Source organism: Hoplias malabaricus, chromosome 10, assembly GCF_029633855.1.
Source record: "Hoplias malabaricus isolate fHopMal1 chromosome 10, fHopMal1.hap1, whole genome shotgun sequence".
In the NCBI taxonomy this organism is placed as follows: Eukaryota; Metazoa; Chordata; class Actinopteri; order Characiformes; family Erythrinidae; genus Hoplias; species Hoplias malabaricus.
Window position 1 is genome coordinate 38,559,222 of NC_089809.1, and position 15,938 is coordinate 38,575,159.

At 41.7% G+C, this 15,938-nt stretch overlaps 1 protein-coding gene across 1 annotated transcript; it reads right to left on the reverse strand.

Annotated features, from left to right (window-relative positions):
• Window positions 1-689: 689 nt before the first annotated feature.
• On the reverse strand, window positions 690-12,058 carry ccr10 (chemokine (C-C motif) receptor 10). The gene is made up of 3 exons (XM_066683977.1): window positions 11,932-12,058; window positions 4,551-4,600; window positions 690-3,008 (listed from the first exon to the last, which is right to left on the reverse strand). The coding sequence occupies exons 2-3, from the start codon at window positions 4,594-4,596 to the stop codon at window positions 1,795-1,797; spliced, it is 1,260 nt and encodes a 419-aa protein (XP_066540074.1). The 5' UTR covers window positions 4,597-4,600; window positions 11,932-12,058; the 3' UTR covers window positions 690-1,794.
• Between the last annotated feature and the right edge of the window lie 3,880 nt (window positions 12,059-15,938).

Consider the following 15,938-nt stretch of genomic DNA (forward strand, 5'->3'; position numbering starts at 1 on the left):
GAAGCTGAAGTTTGTTTTCCGCGTGGAGTTCTCCGTTCCACCTTAAACACAGCAGTTTCTGAAACATTTAAGGACACAAAACCAGAGGCTGGTACTAATCTCCATCTTCCTCCTACTCCTCGGGTCTTCTGCGGCGAAAAGACCAGTCCTCGGGCTCTTAGTGACCTCTGCTGACGTGGTCGAAATCAATGCTGTGTTGATGTGTGCCACCATTGCTCGCCGCTAGATAATGTTTCCGTGTTTCTTTTCTAGCGTTATTAATAAACAGTTTAAGTAGATAAACAACGAACATTTCTGCAGCAGCTTCAGAGAGATCTCTCACCCCACTTCCATCACAGAGTCTCATTTCTGTGAGGATTTGATTGCATTCTACTACAAGAACTAATTTGTTAAATAATTACCAAGAGATAATTTGTCATAGATCACAAATACTAGTCCTCCAAGTCATCCCAAGGTGATGTGGCTCCATAAGTCCAGGGAACACAGTTCCACTGTGTGTGTGTATATGTGTGTGTGTGTGTGTGTGTGTTGTTTCTGTATGAAGCTGTATTTATCAGATGTTTTATGAATAAAATAAAGACACTGACCAATCTGTGCAGCAGGTTTAATGTCATTTAATTTTTTTGGTTTGTTTGTTTCAACATGCACTTTTTTTTAAAGACAAAAGATTCTACCTCTGAGACCTGATTTACAGCGAGTACAGTCAGAAATGCATTGAAAATATGGCAGAAATATACATGGTCAGAAAAGGGATACTCCACAGAGGTGTCCCTCAAAACACAAACAAACCCCATCCGTGAACCTTAAAGAGGGCTTACAAAGTATGCAGAGCAACAGATTAAATACAGTCTGGAATTGTAGACCTCCACAGTGCTCCTGTGTGGTCTGTGGAGCTGAGAGAATGGACAGTGAGTGTAGAAACAAGGAGGCTTTTAGGTTCAGCTATAAACAGAGCTTAAATACAGGTGCGTTACTCAGTGGAATGGAAACAGACACAATTCCTTTCCAAAGTATTAACAAGAAAAAAAGCATGTCTTTTTTTTTCTTTTGTGATATTTTTCTTTGTTTGATTTTGTGAGTACTGGAGTCTAATTTAAATATTTGGAATTTACCCAAATTTATCCCAAATTTCATTCATTGAAAATCCCACCCACAAGCTACGTCTGCCCCAGTCACTCCCCCAGTGCTACCACAACGGGAGGATGATGATGAGCACACACATAATACAAATACATGGTAAGCCTGCCACCACTTCTTTTCCAACTGCCACTAATGATAATACTACTGGACAGCTCAACACACTGGAAGAGGACATAAACCGCTAACAGATACAGATGCTCATGTTGGCTAGCATTGTGCTGTAGGACTGGAGATGGGGAGAGAGAGAGAGAGAGAGAGAGAGAGAGAGAGCCTGTTGACCACTGCAAGGCCAAACTGTTGACCAAGTGTCAAAGTAAGTGTTGCCATTCCAGTAGCAATTTTAAATGAAGACAAAGACAAGTTTGGCACAGAACACTCATTCCCCGACATAATTAGCTACCTACATTCAGAGCTGAGGAACCCTTCTGGTGGGAGGGGTTAATGACGGGATTCGCTGATGGGTTTCAAGTTTATGTTTCTTACTTAAGTTTTCTTCCACACTTCTTGTCAGCACAAACACAGAAACCGAAAGCAGGAATGTTGTCACAAGTCTGGACCCGTGTTGAACATCTCTACAGTGGCTTTAGCTTAAACGTTTGTCACAGAGTCCACAGATGGATCTGGAGGGAAGGGATTTGGAAGGAGCCGGCCGAATCAGTGCTGTCCCCAGCTCACGTACGTGGGATCCTTGTGGGACTGCTGAGCAGGCAAAATGCAAGTATTGGGCACACCTGATTCTTTGGTTTGAGCCTGAGTCTCGGAGGGTGTGCCATTAAAAACAAATGTGTTTTTAACAGGGCAGTAAGCGGAGGAGAGAGGTGACACTGTAGTAGTAGGAGGAGGAGAAGAGGGAGTTGCTGAGCTTCCGTAGCTGGTCTGTGGCATCATATGTTTCAGACAAGAAGGTGCGCATCCCCAGTCTTGCAGCAGCCTCATCACATCGTTCCTGAACCTCACGCCCATCAGCGCATATAACACGGGGTTGAGGCAGCAGCGGACGTACGCCAGGCTGCGGGTGATATCTTCACTCAGATGAATTTCATTCCAAAGCTCGCATTCGGTAGGAGTTATGAACAATCTGACACACAGCAAAATGGTGTAAGGTAGCTGGAACAGCAAGAAGAGCAGCACCAGCGCCCCCATTAGGCGGAGTGTCCTCTGTCTGCGCCAGTTTTTCCCCCCGCTCTGCAGCAGAACATGCCCGATTGAACTGTAGCACACTATCATTGCCACGCAGGGTATGCAGAAGCCAGTGATTTTAGCCACTCGGGCCAACTTCTTCACCAACTCGATGTTTTTCACCCCAACTATCTTCATCCTACACTTCCCCTGATTCATAGCAAAGAACCTGAGCTCCGGAAGACTAAAGATGACTGAGATTAGTGCCACAGTGACCACAGATAGTTTGCTGTAGCGTAACATGATAGGACGTAGCTTGTGCGCTGCCCGAGCACAGACCACCACCAAATAGCGGTCCACGCTAATGCAAGCCAGCAGCAGTAAGCCTCCGTAGCTGTTGATAGCACACATGCCATTGTTTAACTTGCACAAGATGTCTCCCATCTTCCAGGCCGCAGCCTCAGCAGTCTGGAGCGGCAGGGTGAGCAGCAGCAGCAGGTCGGAGAGCGCCAGGTAGAAGAGAAGGACGTCGGTCATACAGCGAAGACGGAGACAGCGGAAGCAGGTGAAGGTGGCGATGACCAGCCCGTTTCCGATCACACCCAGGACAAAGACAATGACGAAGACTGTGATCTGGATGACCATGACAGCCGTCTCCTCTGACTTCCAGCCCTCACATATTTCTGGGATGTTGGTCATGTCTGTGGAGTTGTGTTCATAGTCAGTGTAGTCCACTGCCAAGGTCCAGTCTATTTTACAAAGACGAAGAGACAGAGAGGAACTAATTACTAATTATTGATAAGAGACATCATAAATGGCACATAATTTGGAAGGGATCAAACATTAGTGATGCTAGCACCTCAAAGCTATTTATCTCATATGTTGATGCTAAAACATATATGGGGATGGGTGGACTGAAGGAATAGAGCTATGTCCTCCAAGAATATCCACAGCTGAGTTGCCCTTTAGCAAGCCCTTACAACCTAACAGCTCACTGCCCCTTTTACACGTGTGTGTGTGTGTGTTTATATCCATGTATGGGTTAAAGGTGGAGGCAGAATTTTGTTGTCCATTTATACTTAGATACATTATAACAAGCGTTTTTGAAACATTCATGTGGTCAACAGAGTACAGCAGTTATGTCCTGGTGGTAGAGAAATAAGAAGCTGAGCAGCTTCACAATGTTAAGGGATGTAAGGTTGATCTTTAGAGGTGTTTCCTGATATAATGCCACAGAGGCTTAATAACAGGAAGGTGTCACTTAACACGTTTAAATAAAGAACACAGAGCTGTACTGACTCAGACAAAAAAAATGCACTGAAATCTTTTGCTGCCTGATTGGCTACTCAGTGGGCATCATTTTGATTGGTTAGCGAGTGGGCAGCATGCTGATTGGTTACTCAGTGGGCAGCATTCTGATTGGTTACGGAGTGGGCAGCATGCTGATTGGCTACTTAGTGGGCAGCATTCTGATTGGTTACGGAGTGGGCAGCATGCAGATTGGCTACTCAGTGGGCATCATTCTGATTGGTTAGTGAGTGGGCAGCATGCTGATTGGCTACTCAGTGGGCAGCATTCTGATTGGTTACGGAGGGGGCAGCATGCAGATTGGCTACTCAGTGGGCATCATTCTGATTGGTTAGTGAGTGGGCAGCATGCTGATTGGCTACACAGTGGGCAGCATTCTGATTGGTTAGTGAGTGGGCAGCATGCTGATTGTCTACCCAGTGGGCAGCATTCTGATTGGTTACGGAGTGGGCAGCATGCTGATTGGCTACTCAGTGGGCATCATTGTGATTGGTTACGGAGTGGGCAGCATTCTGATTGGCTACACAGTGGGCAGCATTCTGATTGGTTACGGAGTGGGCAGCATGCTGATTGGCTACTCAGTGGGCAGCATTCTGATTGGTTAGTGAGTGGGCAGCATGCAGATTGACTGCTCAGTGGGCATCATTCTGATTGGTTACGAAGTGGGCAACATGCTGATTGAGGACTGAGAGTTCGTTGGTTCAATTTCCACGACCAGCAGGAAAAGTGGGGGCAGTGGAAGTGAAGGAACAGCATTGTCCTCCTCCTCAATCCATGGCTGAGGGCACGTTGAGTAAGGCACTGAACCCCCAAATGCACCGATCAGGGTGTGTGTTCACAGCCCCTGGTGCACTAGTGTGTGTGTGTGTGTGTGTGTGTGTTCACTGCCACAGATGGGTTAAATGTAGAAGACAAATAATTGCACATTTAATTATCATCTGCTGCCCCCTGCAGGCTACAAAGTATATAATCAGTACAGTCACCTGTCAGGCCCTCATCATAGGCAGTGGAAAGTTCATAGTCTCCCATTGCCCTGAAACCAGAAAGAGAGATTTTGTTTAGTCACAGTCAACATGACAATCACGTTCTGTGGTTCTCAACTGGTTTTTGTGTTTTTGTAGTTCACCTGTGTAGCCGCAAGAGGTCTCGCATCCCAAATCCTAACCAACGCACTAGTGCATTACTCAAGGCGACCTCTAGTGGCTACACAGATGAACCACAACCACTCAAACAGTCACTCTGTCCTGGAGTGCAGCTTTCCAATCTGCACTTGTGCTGATACTGTCAATAAAATACGTCTTTTAAAATGTTATTTAAGTTTTACAGTTGATTTGCTGTAGTTAGAAAACGGAATAAAAACCAACTAGTGCACCTTTAATGTTCTAGGACAAGAGCAGAGTCAGAGGACCAGTGGAGAACCCCTGAGCCAAGACATTCATTCAGAAGCAGATTACAAAGTACTAAAGACTGAAATGCGTTCCCAGCACACACTCTAGTTGTACTCTAGAATGTGATCTAGTTTGTAAGTGACTGGGCTGTGGTGGCAGCTCTGGATCATCACATTTTCAGGAAAGCTGCAGATCAGATTTAATCGCTGCGCTGGCAGTGAATTGTAATTCTGTTTACTTCTCCTTCTTGTGAAATTAGGCATGTGCGCTAAAGCTGACAATTCAGCAACACAGCCACTGTACACCTACAGCATCAGCAGCACCGAGCACAGGACACATGCAGTGAATGACCGAGGGGGTTCTGAACTAACTCAAACCCAGAGTGCTGACAGCAGCTTTATCTGACAGAAAAGATTGTCCAACAAAGAAATAATTTCACATCTAGAATTACCCCATATGAAAACCTAATAAATGATTATAACATAAAGAACTGTGCATATATAATAATAATAATAATATTAATAATAATCTTTATTGATGTTCATGAATGAAACTGTCCACAGGTTTGTGTGTGTGTGTGTGTGTATGTGAGAGTGACTGGGAGAGTATGTGTGTGTGTGTGTGACTGGGCGAGTGAGTGTGTGTGTGTGTGTGTGTGTGTGTGTGTGTGTGACTGGGTGAGTGTGTATGTGAGTGACTGTGTGAGTGTGTGTGTGTGACTGGGTGAGTGTGTGTATGTGTGACTGGGTGAGAGAATGTGTGCGTGAGTGATTAAGTGAGTGTGTGAAACTGTCCACAGGTGTTTGTAATTCCAGGCCCAGGAATGTGAGGACACTGTCAACCATGGTCCTTCTCCAGACAGTCCTCCATCTGCAATAAGTCTTCCCCACAGCACAGTGATGAAAGATCCGCAGGGTGTGACTTTGGACAAACATGTGGTTTAGTCTGAGTTTAGTCTTCAAACCAACAAGTTCCTTCCTAAATATATCAGCGTCTGTCACAAAGACAGTTTGACACATATCTGAAGTGTCTGTTAACCAGGTCTCTGCCAGCAGCTCGTATGATACAAACCAATTGGGGAAACACTTTACAATATGTGTTTGTTGGTGTAAATGAAAGGGGACAGTTTATGAGGACGTTAGTGACATGAATATGTCGATCTGGAGCCCACCAACTCTACTTACTTTTCTGTGCACTGCCTAAGCCAGAATACAGTCTGAGTCTGTCCAATCACAGCACTGGACCCATGTTTACGTGAGAGTGCAAAGGCGAGGTTAAACACAGCAAAAAAAATGGCGTTTCTCTGCTGTGAGCAAAGAGAGAGAGAGAGAGAGAGAGAGAGAGAGAGAGCCTAGCATACCAGGCTGAGACACTTTGTTTTTGGTTTTTTTACATATTTATAGACACCGGGGCTTTGTAAACACATAATTTTCCAGCACAAACCGACTGCAGAGCAGCACATGGAGAGGAAACACCCTCAGAGTTTCATAAATGTGTTTCTTGATTAAAATCGGCTGCTGGTTAGAATTCATTATAATCTCCCTGCACCCTGAGAAGGACTGGCGCCCAGTGATTCCGGGTAGGTTCCGGACCCACCGCGACCCTGAACTGGATAAGTGCTTACAGGCAATGAATGAATGACCAAATGAATGAGTAAATGATCTCTCTGCTAGTCTCCCCAGAAGTGTACATAAAGAAAGCTGTAAGTGTCTCACTGCTTTAGTAATGTTTTTTAAGATTGAATAAGGGGAAGTTGCTGTGTAAAATCAGGCAGGCCACAGGCAAGTGGTTCAGTGTCTAAATGTTGTTACTTATTTATATCCTTCTTCTTCTACTTCTTCTTTTTTTTCCTTTTTCCTTTTTCTTTTTCTAGTTTTTCTTCATACTATTCTACTCCTCCTACTACTACTCTACCTTCTCCTACTTTTTATTTCTTCTGCTTCTAGTTTTTCTTCTTTTTATTATTATTATTACAATACTTTTTATTGTAATACTTTTTTCATACTGTTCTTCTTTTTACTTTTCTTTTATTCACTTCTTTTCTTCTTGTTATTTATTCTCTCCTTATCCTACATTTTTTTTCTTCTAACTACTTCATTTTCTTCATCTTCACGCTCCCACTAGGATTCATTAAAGCAAATCGTTATGATCCACATTTTCAAATTATGAAATAGGGGCTGTCCCTACTCACCACCCCCACCCCAACCCTTGGCTGGCACACTCACACACTCACATAATCACATCTGTGCACAGTGTCACCCAGCAGAGAGAGCAAACACACCAGTGCCCCGACGACAGGATCCCACCCCAGACCCCGGTCCCTGCAGCTGAACACTTATGAGGTGCCTCTGTAAACGGCAGCAGGACAGCAGAAGGAGGCTGAGAGAAAGTGTGGTGTTCCTCCAGTTCACACTCACTATCTGTGTGATATCACTGTGGGCCCTTGAAAGTAACACTTTTGAAGCAGAAACTTTTTGTGGTATTTAATGTTAGTTACTTTTTTTCCACAGAAAATTGTGGCATTTTGAGTGATGCAAAATGTGACTAAATTCTTAGCTGTGAATTACAGTTGTATTCAACTGGATGATTTGATGATACATCGATTGTAGGTATTACGTAGAAAACACATACATCATCAGAACACTACAGAGAACAGGGCCATATTCTCCCTGTTCTTCTCCACAGTGGAACACAGTTCTGTTTCTTAATGAAACATCTGTGACCTGCTTTGGTCCAAACCCCACGAGCCCCACAGCAGTGTTCTCCCCCTGTGTAAACAGCCCTGTTCAGAACGCCCGCTTTCAGCACCTGTTCCTTTAAATGATAATGAGCCGCTCGCTGTTCACCCCGACCCCGAGCGCACAGCAGTGAGGAGCGAGGAGCAGAAACTCTGGTTTTTAGCCGTTTTCACTCTTTTTCTCTTTCTTCCCCGTTCTCGTTTTCTCCGTTTTTACTCAGTGCTCTTATTTCTCTGAGTTTACTGTTTTTAAACTAAATAGAAACAGCCTTAAACACATCACACTGAAGTGTGTTCTCTGAGCAGGAACTTATTTTCCTGTCATTGACCAGGTGTTCACACTTCTGCTCACCGCTGTGAGCGTGCTGTGCCCCTGAGATCCTGTCTTACCACACAGGGTCCTCACTAAGACCCAGTGCTGGCATTCACATGAAGTGTACACTATGGTTACCAGCAAAACAGAAGTCAGTTATTTCCAGGTGTGTTTTGTGGTCGGCGACTGCATGAAAACCGAGATAAATTGGAAGTCTTCTAGCCCACTTCACTCAAAAATTGTACTCATACAGAGAAGCATCGCGTGCCACTACCCTGCCGTGCGAAGTTGTGACACATGCCGTGGGATGAGTTCTCACTTCAGCTTTCAATCACCCTTGCGTGCCAAGGCCCTTTAAGGTTGTTTCACTCCCCACAGGGTTTCGTTTGATCAGATCATAAGGCCCCAGTACGGTTCTGTCCCTTCAGGACTGTCTTGCTTCACTCAGTGTGTAGGTAAAGCAGCGCAGGGCAGAGCTGGGGACCGCGGAGAGGTGGGCATGAGGGACGAGGAACGCAAGAACACTTCAGCGCTAGTGATGAGAGAAGTGAGTGTTTGTAATGTTTTGGCTGCGTTTTGCTGTAAAGCTGTTGTTGAGGTGTAAAGAAGGTTCTGGTGAAAAGTGCTTGTTATTGTGATGTGGACGATGAAAGCGGATGTTGTTGGTTTCTTGTGTTTTCTTCAAGTCAGCGTTTGAGCCGTATGCAAAAGTTTAGGTGCTCCGGGTAAAAGGACATGCTTTGTTGACTTTCTGAGCAAAAATAAACACACGCCTTCTTTGTCCACTGCAGGGGGTCAAACGCAGGGGGCATTGGGGTGGGGTCAAATGCGAATGACGGGGTTGGGGTTGGGGTTGGAGTTGGGGTGGGGGTCGAATTCTTGTATATTAGTTTATTAAATTAGATTTTATATTCCATTAAAATACATGAGTAAATCTTATTAAATTAAATTATCATAAAAAATTATTTTATAATTTTTATATTAAGCTGTTTTCATACATGATTCAGAGAGAAAATAATGTTGCGATTGATAACTAACTGTATAATAAATGCAACATATTACATAAATATGTAATATGTAATAAAACAATATTTGAGGATGAACCCATAGTGGGTTATAGATCAATAACAAAAGAACCGTTTTTAATTCAAAGTTGGATTTTAAAGATGTGTTTCATATATAGTTTTTAAAATGTGTGACTGTCTGAGTAAAAGAGGCACGGTGTTCCTCCTCAGTTCAGAATCAGAACAGAGAAACAGTCTCTATTTTGCCTTAATTTTAAAGAAAGTGTTTGTAAAGTGTTTGCAAAAACACAGAGGCTATAGGAGCTTTTAGAACTGGTACATTTCTCCTAAAACACACAGACGGAGAGATCGGAGGAGCTCCCTCAGGCACAGTGTCCTCTCACCAGGTTTACATTCGACCGTAAACATGCAGCAGACACTAGACCTCCACCATGTGTCCAGCTCAAGAGAGTAATGCTCTTTTCATAGAATTTATGAAGATGATGAGGATGATTATGAATCTACTCCACTTTTGGGGAACTCTAGAAATGTATCTGAATTTATTTAATTTATAAAATGTCACACACACACATCTCTCATGAGGAGTCTGAAGAACCCGGGCCCTGTGCACTTTAATGCTTTAATTATGGCGTTTAAACTCATTTTAACACACAGAACTCCTCAGAAGAGATTCGTGCTGCAGTGTGTGGAGTCACATCTTTGTGTTGCTGTAGTTATTGTTGTTGTTAGTTTATTATTTTTTATTGAAGGGTCACTGTTGCATAGTTGCAAAGAAATAACTCCTGGAAGCGCAGATGTTTTCACATTCTACAAATCTGGTTTAATTAAGTCTAGTTCATTTAAACCCAGGCCTTTATCAGGTCTGATATATTTATATTAACAGCACTTTTACAGGACTGTTTCTACTGCACTGTAGGAGTGTTAGAGCGACTCAGATCACATTTAAAATACACAAACAAAATGTCTTTACTATTGTTAATGTATCTTTGTTCCAGTTGAAAGAGTAATGCACGATGGAAAATCACCCGAGTGAATCATTTGTCCTTCCTCAGTGGCATTTATGTCTCCACTCTCTGAATACAAGGCAGCGTATTAATATTATATATTATATTAAATGAGCTACGCTGTGTATGGTCAACCACTGCGGAAATTTAAATTGAAATGACATTAAGGGATATGACTATAAATGATTCCTTTTCTGATTAAGACTGTAACTAAGCAGGCCTTGGCTTGTATTTGTTAAAGAGCTTCCAGTGCACCCCGTATGAACAGTTACAACGAAGGCACCTTTCCTCTCTCTGTGGGGGGACCCTTGAGGGTACGTCTTAGTCCCTTTAATTCAGTAACATAATTAGACCGTATTTTATGACGCTGAATTAATTACATAAACCCCATTTCAGCTCAAGAATCATAACTAAATATTTATTCCTTTTTGGTGTAAAACAGTTTTAGATTTTAGATGTTCAACTTTCTGTCTGACGTTGAGAACGTACTGGAGCTTTAAAGTGCGCAACTAGACTTTAAGACCCCTCCTGGACCTTTAGGGGATATTTACACGGTCTGGAGCTTTGGTGAAAAATGACGCACCTGTAGAGGATTTTTTTTTTCTTTTCTGACAGTGTAGGAGAAGGTGTAAATGTTCATTCATACCCATCGTCTGCGTCTGCACACAGCTCTGAGGGCACTATTCTGTGAAAGCACTCCGACTGCAACTTTATTTCCAAACGTAGTCATTTCAGCTCACACTCATTTAGCATCGCTCTTAGTCTTTGTTCGTTCTCAGTTTGAGTGGCGGCTTCAGCAAAGTCTCAAACCAGTTTCAGACCAGAGACACACTCTGAGTGAAATTGTCTCTGAAAGTTTGCCTTGGCATTTTCATGTGAAAGAGACACAGCAAAGGCTTGTTTTTTTTTTCTATTTTGTATTTTTGTCTATTTTTAGTAAATAATAATCAATAAAAACAATGGGTATAAACACACTGTGTTTGAACCATAATAAAGGCTTCACACCAAATAATTATTTATGAATTTATTAATGTGTGAGTAAACTAAACGTAGTAGAGAAGCTGAACTGCAGACACATTAATACAGTAGTGAACAAGTGTCAGAGAAAAACACCTGTAAATAGCTCGTCTCGACAGTCAGTGGGCATTTGTTAAAATTGCGTTTAAAATAACATTGTTACAAAAAAAACAAAACTTTTTAAATCTCTTCTAGAGGATGCCCAGGATTCACAGCCATTATCCACTGCTAGTTCATTTAACATCCCTTCATCTCAGTGAGATCAGCTGCAGCAGATGGAGCTTATGTTTTTGTACTTTTACATTTATGATTTATAATAATGTTATAATAAATAATAATAGAATTATACGAAAGCTTTATTGTATTATTATATTCCTTTTTTCACTGTTGTACAGTGATTTACCTGCAAAAATGATTAATAATAATAATAATAATAATAATAATAATAATAATAATAATATTTCTGCAGACATTGGATCTACATTTTCATGCCTTTTGCACAGTACTGTATATAAACCCAAGCAAATACAATACACCTGCATATTATAGTACTCAGATCAAACTAAAAATCACAACATTTCCAAAAAAACAGCAAGTAAAACACCATTATTTAATTCAAATGCACATTAAAAGCCCATTTAAAGTATCGTTTAAATAAATTAAACCACATTCTTGTTATCTATTTAATATATTTAAATCTATTTAAATTCTCCATAAATACATAGGATTCAAACAATTTTACACCATTTCTGTTGAACCTCGTGAAGACAAAACAACAGCTAGTGTATTTAGATGAGTGTGTTTTATCCTGACAGACACAATAATCCAAACAAATGAAACCCTGAGACACTGGATGTGTAGGGAAACATGTTTGACTCACCTGTGTGTATTGAAGGTATTCTAGAAGCAGTGCAGTGGGTTTGAAAGCGTGTGTATGTGTGTGTTTGGTTCCTCTGATCCTGAGCCTCCAGGTCTATATGGCACAGATGAAGGATGCTGTCCTCTTCTCACCCTATCACAGCTCACTCATGAACATCACAAACAACTCAACCACGGGCAAATTTAACCCTGACAAACAGCTTTTTTTCAGAAAGGGTGTTGTTTGCCTTTTTGTGTGGTGGCATCAGAGGAGGGGCCAGTGAGGTGAAAGAGTCAACAGCTCTCACACTGATCACAGTGGATGAGCACTTCTCAAGGGAACCTGAGACTTAATGAGGCTTCTATGGTTTATTGGGGGTTAGTGCACCACATAAATGCAGGATGTGGATGTATGGGATTTCATTATGATGAGAGTGCAGTCAGAATTCCGTTCGGAGGTGCAGCACTTTTGCAGGTTGCAGTGAAGTTGAACAGACTGTGGCTGACGCTTGTAGCAAATACCCAGGTGGTTAAATTACAAACTCACCCCTCACCACCAAATGCAAAAAATCATATCAGCCTCTACATCACAGGCCAGATGATGCACTCCAAAAGCTTCAGAGATGAGTCAGTTTCATTCCATTGTACAAACACAAAGGCAGCCGTTTAGTAAAGGATTGGAGAGAAAAATTAATCTTCCTAATCTCTTCATCACACTGAAATGAAATGTCTCAAACTACAGTTTCAAAATCACCTGAGGTTGTCGTTATAGAAAAATGGAAGAGTGCAGAGGTCAAGTCTAAACCCGAGGCATCTCTGGTCTTCACTTGCTGAATAGTGCCCCCAAGAAAACGCTCATAGTTTCTATATTTTTTAAAGGGGAAACATTATGAAAATGTAATGTGTTCAATGCATGGTTACATTAATGTGTGGATCTGGAGTCCACCAACCCACACACTGTGAAACAAGACCACCCCAGTCAGTTTTCTGTACGCTGCCTAATTCAGAAAACATGGGATAAAACGAGCAGCTCTGATTCTGCTTCGCTTCTGACGTCAAGTGCAGAGACTTTAGAATGGCCCCGCCCCCTCATCTGAGTCTGTCCAATCACAATGCAAAGACGAATTAATCACAGCAAAACAGACACAATGAGCATGGAGAAATAAGAGCACTGAGTTAAAATGGAGAAGAAAGAGAACTGAGAGAAAACGACTAAAAACCAGAGCTTCTGCTCCTCGCTCCTCACTGCTGTGCGCTCGGGGTCGGGGTGAACATCGAGCGGCTCATTATCATTTAAAGGAACAGGTGCTGAAAGCGGGCGTTCTGAACAGGGGCTGTTTACACAGGGGGAGAACACTGCTGTGGGGCTCGTGGGGTTTTGACTAAAGCAGGACACAGACGTTTCATTAAGAAACAGAACTGTGTAACACTTTAAGTGAAAGTTCCAAACCACATTTAAATGAGACTTCATTTTACCACTTTTTTAGGGGCATAAGAGAAGAAGAACAGCACAGAAACACTAAAGGAAGCAAGTAAATAAAAAGAAACTAATAAGATCTAGACTTGTCAGCTCAGTTTCCTTAATCTTATCAAACCCAGAATTATCATATTTCAGAATATCAGAAAAACTCAGGAAATAGCCACAAACCTCAATAGCAATTAATTTGAGAGCCACAGAGCCGCATTCTGAACTACATTAAAATTGTACAGCCTTAACACTACAGATGTCTAGTAGTAGAAACCCTTTTAAATAGAGACAGACTCTTTAAGGCAAACTGGTTCTCTTTTCATATTTCTTCCCAGGGCAATTTAGCTTGGGTCCATTCTTCCTGTATGCACAAAGGTCAAAAACAATGCCACTGGGGCATCTGGAGGACTAAGGAACTGTTTGAGAGACACTGATTTGGGGAACCATAAGTGGCTCCTGAGATTCCATCAAATCATTTCATGATAAAGACTCACATTTCTTGGCATTATATCCCACAGAAAAACTCTCGGGCATGTGTCTAAGGCACTATATTCTAGTGCTGACTGATTTGTGGGAAATATGTAATCTGCAATTTTTCCAAATTTTCCCAAAACTTTGGGACACAGAAAAATGTAAATAAAAACAGAATGTAAGGATGTGCAAATCAATAAACACAATTTTAATTGTAAATATTACATCATTTTAATTGTTGAAACTGAGAGATTTATTCGTATATTTTCAAAAAATATATGCCATATCTTAATTTGATGCCAGCAACACTCTACAAAAATCAGGACAGGGGACAAAATAGTGGTAATGTTGTGTAATGTTACAAAAAAATCAAATGTGGTTAATTATCAACAGGTCAGTGACAGGACTGGGATTAAAAAGACCGTCTTTCAGAAGTAAAGATGGGAGGAATTCCCCACTGTGCAAAACTGAGTGGGTAAACAATGAAATAACACAAAGATAACATTTCTCAACTTAAAATAGTAAACAACCTTAGGAGTTCATCACGTACGGTACATAATATCATTAAACTATTCAGAGGAATCTCTTAATATAACGAACAAGGCCCAAAACCACTGTTAGCTGAATGTGGTCTTCAGGCCCTCAGACGGCACTGAACTAACAACAGACAGGTTTCTGTAGATGGAAATCACTGCATGGGCTCAGGAACACTTCCAAAAACCACTGTCTGTGAACACAGTTCATCGCCACATCCACAAACACACATTAAATCTCACAAATTCAGAGAAGAAACAAGATATAAAAGGGTTCAAGAAACAACGCTGCCTTCTCTGGACCCGAGCTCATTTAAGATGGACTGACTGGAAGTGGAAAAGTGTCCAGTGTCTGACATTCCAAAAACTGACATTCTTTTTGAAAATCATGGACACGGTATCTTCCAGACTAAAGATGAGAGAGGCCATCTGACTTGCACAGGGCATGGGGGAATGTAACATCTGTGAAGGCACTGTTAATGATGAACAATATATACAGGGTTTGGAGCCAGTATTTCAGTGAGACAGAGCCAGTCCATGCTCTGCATGGATTACAACAGCATGGCACCTTAGTAAAAGAGTCAGAGAGCTATGCAAGTCTAGAACTGTCACCCACAGAAAACAACTGATGCACTATGAAACTGAGACCCCAAGCTGTTCAGCAGCTGAAATGCTGTAACAAGCAAGAATCAGAAAACAGTTCACTTTCAAAACTACAGCGACCAAATAGAGTGTTGTTAAAAGAAGAGGTGTTGAACACAGTGGTAAACACGGCCCCCAACTTTTTGGCATCAAATGATTCAAACTGAGCAAATGTAAATAAATAAATAAACTTCTCAGTACCTACATTTGAAATCGCTTTTAAGTGAAATATAGGGTTTAAATTATTTGCCCATAATTGCATTGATTTTACTTCTTACATTCTGCCCATCATCCGTGCTTTTTTTTTTTTTTTGCTTTTTTTAGGAAATGAGGTTTGTAAATTCCTAAAAATATCAAGATTCAGTGCTGTTTTTATAAACCAAGGGGATCTGGCTTTATCCCTGAGCACTGTATGTAGAGGGCCAGACAATCACTCAGTTGTGGTTGTGGTCATGTCCACGGGACAGCGTTTGACTGCCTCTGATTAGTCTGACTCTGTTACAGAAGCTAAATGCTCAGTTAAAAAGGCAGTTCTCAATAACGCAAGCTAGAATTGAAACTGCAGCTATTTCAAACTGTATTTGATTTAAACACCATTCATCTTTCAGCCCTGATGCAAACAGTAACAAAATCTGATATATGACTCGATATGTTCCTCCTGCTTGTGAGTTTAGTCAGTGTCTCAACTGCCTCCACTTTTCTCATACCCTGATTTGAATCAGAATGTTGCTTTTATCTCAGGTGCAAGGCAGATAATTTCTAATAAAGTCTCTCAGAAGCACCGCATTGGACAGACAGAGCCCACAGTCCAGTCATCTAGCAGACGCCACAAGAATCTCCCTCGTAATATTTCAAGGTTATTCATGGTTCTGCTTTGTAATCATCTTGTAGCTGCACATCTATTCCAGAATTAGT

Bases quoted from the DNA above. Each gene is read 5' to 3' on its own strand.
- ccr10 (XM_066683977.1), bottom strand. From the start codon at position 4,596: ATGGGAGACTATGAACTTTCCACTGCCTATGATGAGGGCCTGACAG. The intron at 3,009-4,550 runs GTGACTGTACTG...TTTGTAAAATAG, and splicing joins CTATGATGAGGGCCTGACAG to ACTGGACCTTGGCAGTGGAC.